Source organism: Bison bison, unplaced genomic scaffold, assembly GCF_000754665.1.
Source record: "Bison bison bison isolate TAMUID 2011002044 unplaced genomic scaffold, Bison_UMD1.0 scf7180017862279, whole genome shotgun sequence".
NCBI lineage: Eukaryota > Metazoa > Chordata > Mammalia > Artiodactyla > Bovidae > Bison > Bison bison.
Genome location: NW_011492851.1, coordinates 313380 through 318135, shown reverse-complemented (window position 1 = coordinate 318135; position 4756 = coordinate 313380). Strand labels below are relative to the sequence as shown.

Sequence of the window (4756 nt, the reverse complement as noted above, 5' to 3'; positions counted from 1 at the left end):
GGCCGCCTGGCCGCCCTCTCCCAGGGCTCTCCACTGTCTCTGGGACCCTCCCCACCACAGCCTGCCTCTCTCAGGTACTCCCCTGCACAAAAGTCAACGACTCCCCACTTCCCACAGGACAGAATCGTAAACCCCTTGGCATGAAATACTCCACAGGGCCCTGTGATCCAGCCTTTGTCCATCACTCCTCCATCCACCTGTCCGTCTGTCCATCCAACTCCGTAAGCCTCTGTGACGGTTATGTCCAGCCATCACCCAAACCTGCCCCCCTTCCAATAACCAGGTCTCAGCTGAGCAGGCAGTGAGCAGGCAGGACTGAGTCCTCACCCACAGGGTCTCAGGTTGGTGGCAGGGGGGAGGGGGGCCTTGGGGCCCTTTCAGGCCGTGTGATCCCTGGACTCTCCCTCGTGGGCCGGTGCCCGGCTCTGACCGCTGCCCCAGGACACAGCCGCAGCGGCGGGCCAGCGAGACGAGGCGGCCTGGGGCCCCGCACAGGGCACTGACGGAGCCACGCGCCGCGCCCGTCAGGAAGCCTCCGCGCGGGCTCCTGTCCTCTGGCACGAGCACCGCGGCCTCTACCCCGGACGGCAGCCGGCGCCCCGGCACCCCGCCCCAGCAGACCTACTTGGTGCTCTCCAGGGTCTTCTGCATCTTCTTGGTCATCCTGTCGATCGCCGCCTGTCTCTTCCCTTCGGGCAGGAGGTCGGTCTTGTTCAGCACCACGACCAGCTTCTGGCAGGCAATCTGCCCGATCACGAGGCACTCGGCCGACTGGGTCTGCATGCCCTTGGTCACGTCGATGACCAGCATCATCAGATCGATGATCTGGGCCCCTGGGGGAAGAGAGGACGAGGTCAGAGGGGCAGGGGCGGCTGAGGGGGCGAGTGGCAACCGCAGCCCCAAGAGCTGGGTGCGGGGTCACCTGACCGGGAACGCTGGCCCCTCCCGGCTCTATAACTGGGTCCTCATCTCTAAACGGGCAGCCAGGCAGGCTCGCTGGGCACTCCAGGAGCCTGTTTGCACAGCGGCCTGGCAGCTGGAGGACTTGCTCCCGGCCGCCCTTTGGCTGTGGGCAGTGTGATTTTGTCAACCCACCAGGTGAAAACCAGAACCTCCACGCAGCCTCAAGTTGCTTATTCCTGATGCTGGTGGGCAGGGCCTCTACCTCCAGCGCGAGCTGCTTGCCTTCCGCGGCTCTGCCCTGCCTGCTGTCTGACGGCCCCGCAGCCTCCAGCCTCCGAGCTGGGCCGTGGACCCCCACCATCCTGTGGGGTCTCTGCCCCGGCCCCTGCCCAGCCTCTCCGAGCCCTGGCTCTGAGTCTGCCGTCACTGGGACCCAAGTGACAGCCAGACTAGGGCTGCAGCGCCTGCCTCCCACTCCGTCCCGGCCTTCTTTCCCTGCCTGTTTCCCCAGGACACTCAGTGCCTCTGCTAGGTGTGCACTGGCACTGCCTGGCCGCCCCCTCGGGGAGGGTGGGACATGGATGGACACTGTTTCCCCTTCAGATTGGATTCTTACTCTGTTGCCAATTTAAAGACAGTTTAACCCTGCTGAGCCCAGAGGAGGGGCTGGGGGCACCTGCAAGGGCCGGGCTGACACTGTTTCCTCTTTGTTGCCGATTTAGAGAGATGCTGTAAACACTGAGAAGCCATCCTGGGTGGGGAAGTCGCATTCCAGGCCTCTCTCCTGAATCACCTTTAGCTTTTATGAATCTTTCCTCTCCGTGCAGAAATGTTCCCCTTTTATGTGGAAATGGTCAGTCTTTCCTTTTTCCCCTTTTGTTTCTGCGCTTCGTATGTCACCTGGGTATTTTTTACTTTTAAGACTATATGTATTTTTCATGTGTTTTCTTCCAGTCCTTTTACAGCTTTAAACGTCTATGCTTCAGAGACTTCACTGGCAGTCCAGCGGTTAAGAATCCACCCTGCAGTGCAGGCAGCGTGGGCTCGGTCCCTAGTTGGGGGACTCAGATCCCACGTGCCGCAGAGCCACTGAGCCCGAGTGCCGCAACCAGAGGGCCGCATGCTGCGACGGAAGGGCCACCAAGACCTCAAAGACACGGCCGAGATCGACGCAGCCAAACGTGCACGCACACATGCTTACAAGTGTGCCTCAGACTGACCCAGGAAGTCATCCTGGCCTAAAACGAAGGTGGAGACCTAACCTGAGTGTTATCTGGACGGCGACCCATCGTCCCCGAGTCACAGTAACATGCTCTCTCTCCTTTGCAGACCCGGACAGTGAGACTCGGAGAGGAGAGGCACACACGGGGACCCTGCAGCCGGGACCCGCGCCCCCGGCGGCCTGCCCCCAGCCCCGCGGGCGCCGTGTCGCGAGGCTCCCGCATCTGCTGGCTCCCGGCTCTTCCTCCTCTTGGCAGGGGCCCAGCACCTCTCTTTGTCTGCTGTCTCGTCCTCAGCTGTTTATTTTTCTCTCGTCTCCGACACGGCTGGCTTTGTTGTTCCTCCTCTGCTGACATGGCCGTGTCGTCCTCCCGGGCTCTTCAGGGGGTGGTGAGTGAGTGGCCCCGCGCCCCCCAGGGACGGTGCTCAGCCCAGGTCGTCCCGAGGACGCTGGCAGCTTGCCACTGCTCCCTGTCCTCTCCCGGTCCTCTTGGCTTCCTCGGAGAAGCCTGGCCCACCTGCTCTCCGGGACGCTGCAGGGGCCCAGAGACTCAGGAATGCAGGCCCTGGCCAGCAGGCAGCTGGTGATGGAAAGAGTGGACGTTTGGACTCAGACAGCTGCGAGCTCGAGCCGTGGCTCTGCTTCCTGGTGTCCTGTGCCCGGACCTCCGCCTCCCGCCTGTGGGAAGGGGGTCTCCTCCTTGCGGGGCCGAGCTGAGGATCAGAGCTGGCGCGCAGCAGGCAGGACTCACAGGTGCACGTGCGGTCAGGAGCCGGGCCGCCAGCACAGACGCCAGGCTGGGGCAACTGGCAGCCATGGGCCCAGCTGTATGGCTCCTCGGCCGCATCAGAGGTAGGCCCGGGGTGGTCACAACCGCTGACTCCCAAAGATTCTACCCCACCCTCCTCAGGCCGAGTGTGGGCAGTCCGTGTGGGCTGAGCAGCGTCCTTCCCCAGGGGTCTGTGCCTGGGGCCGGCGACCGCTCCAGGGCTCCTGTGGGTCCGGCGGCACGGTGGGTCTACCGGACGCAGGGTCAGCGCGTAACTGACAGGATCTGTTTGGACCGCTGTGGCCCCTCGCTGGGCAGGATGTGTGTGTGTGTGTGTGTGTGTGTGTGCGCGCGCAGGAGGGAGCCCCCTTTGCAGGCCAGGTTCAAACAGTCCAGATCTCCTGCCCACCAGGGCATACACTGCTCCCGGCCACGGGCTGGCACTCGCCAGGGGCCCTGTGAAGGGCCTCCCAGACGCTGCTCAGAACCATTCCAAGTGGCTGGGACTCTTCTCCCTTGCCCGCCATGGAAGAACCATCCCAGCAGTGCATGTCCTAGGGTTCCTGTGCCTGAGGCGCTTCCCACGGTCCCTCACAAGGCACCTTCTGCAACCTCGCTGCCGTCCAGTGACTCCACCCGAGGCTCCCTGTGCGCAGAGGCACTCGCTGTGCTGGGAAACGCTCCTGATGGCGGCAGGACGCTGGCTTCCACTGCAGTTTTACACCGTGGATTGTTGGGCACCTACAGCCTTTCTTGAATATTTAACATCACCAGTTAAAGTTTTTTCTTTGTTTTCAATTCAATATTACTTCTTATTTAGGATGCCCATAGCTTTTGATTAAAACTCAAACTTGGGTTAATGATCTGGTTTTGCTAAAATGGTTAACATTTTATATTCAGTTTCTCCCGTTGAAAACTTCCCCCCCGCAAACAACATTACCCCCTCTTCATCCCAGAAGGAAAATTTCATCTCACAGAAAACATGTTAAATGCTGATCTTTGTTTTTCCTTACTTTTATTTCCGAAACGATTAAGATATATAATCTATGGAATTGGAAATTGTGATTTTTCTAAGTACTGAGAGACTTCAGCCCTGCTCTAATTGCTCTGCAAACCTTTGAAGGACTCTGCAGTCGCAGCAGCAGATGGGAAGCGCTGATAGGCCGACTAACATAGAGGGGCACTTGTGAGCGGCTAGGGGGACTGGTGCTCCCCACCCACTCGCTCCTTCTGGCCCCGCAGACTCAGAGTGATTTCCTACCCTGGGTTCATGGGAATCGGAAAGGACACTGTTTGCTTCATTCTGTGGAAATACTGGGGATTGAGAGAAAGACAAGACGGGTCAGTTATGTCACTTCCCGTCCCCGGATCAAAGTGCGGGGAAGAAACAGAGTGACCGGGGCTGGTGCCAGGCGCGGGTGGCTCCTGGCTCTGACCCGGCTTCCAGCGGGGCCCCTCGAGCCGCTGTGACCCTGGGACCCCTCAGAAGGCCCTGGTGTTGGCCGTGCCGAGCGCCTACTGTGGAGGCGGTGTGCGGCGCCAGAGGGAGGCTGCGGACGAAGCTGAGCGTCCAGGTCCCATCTGCAACAGCCCTTCTGGGCCTGGCAGTGTCCTCTCCCATCCCGAGGATCCCAGGAGGCAGCAGAGGCAGCTGGGCCGGGGTGGGACAACTCGAGCCTCCCCTCGCAGCCCCAGCCATGGCAAGGCACTCGGCGGCTCTGCAGACAGCAGGGAGCAGGCCCTCACTGTCAGGACCACACTCCTGGTCAACCAAGGGGAGGCTGGGGAGGCCGCCGTCTGCCCACTCAGGCCCACAGACTGATTAAGCTCTGCCCCAGCTCAAGCCTGTGCTGAAGGCTGTG

At 61.0% G+C, this 4756-nt stretch overlaps 1 protein-coding gene across 1 annotated transcript in view; it reads right to left on the bottom strand.

Moving 5' to 3' along the window:
• EEFSEC (eukaryotic elongation factor, selenocysteine-tRNA-specific) overlaps positions 1-4756 on the bottom strand; it is a 114981-nt gene that overhangs the window by 67936 nt on the left and 42289 nt on the right. The window contains exon 2 of the mRNA XM_010832832.1: positions 626-833. Coding sequence (XP_010831134.1) covers positions 626-833 — 208 coding nt within the window. The remainder of the gene's footprint in view (positions 1-625; positions 834-4756) is intronic.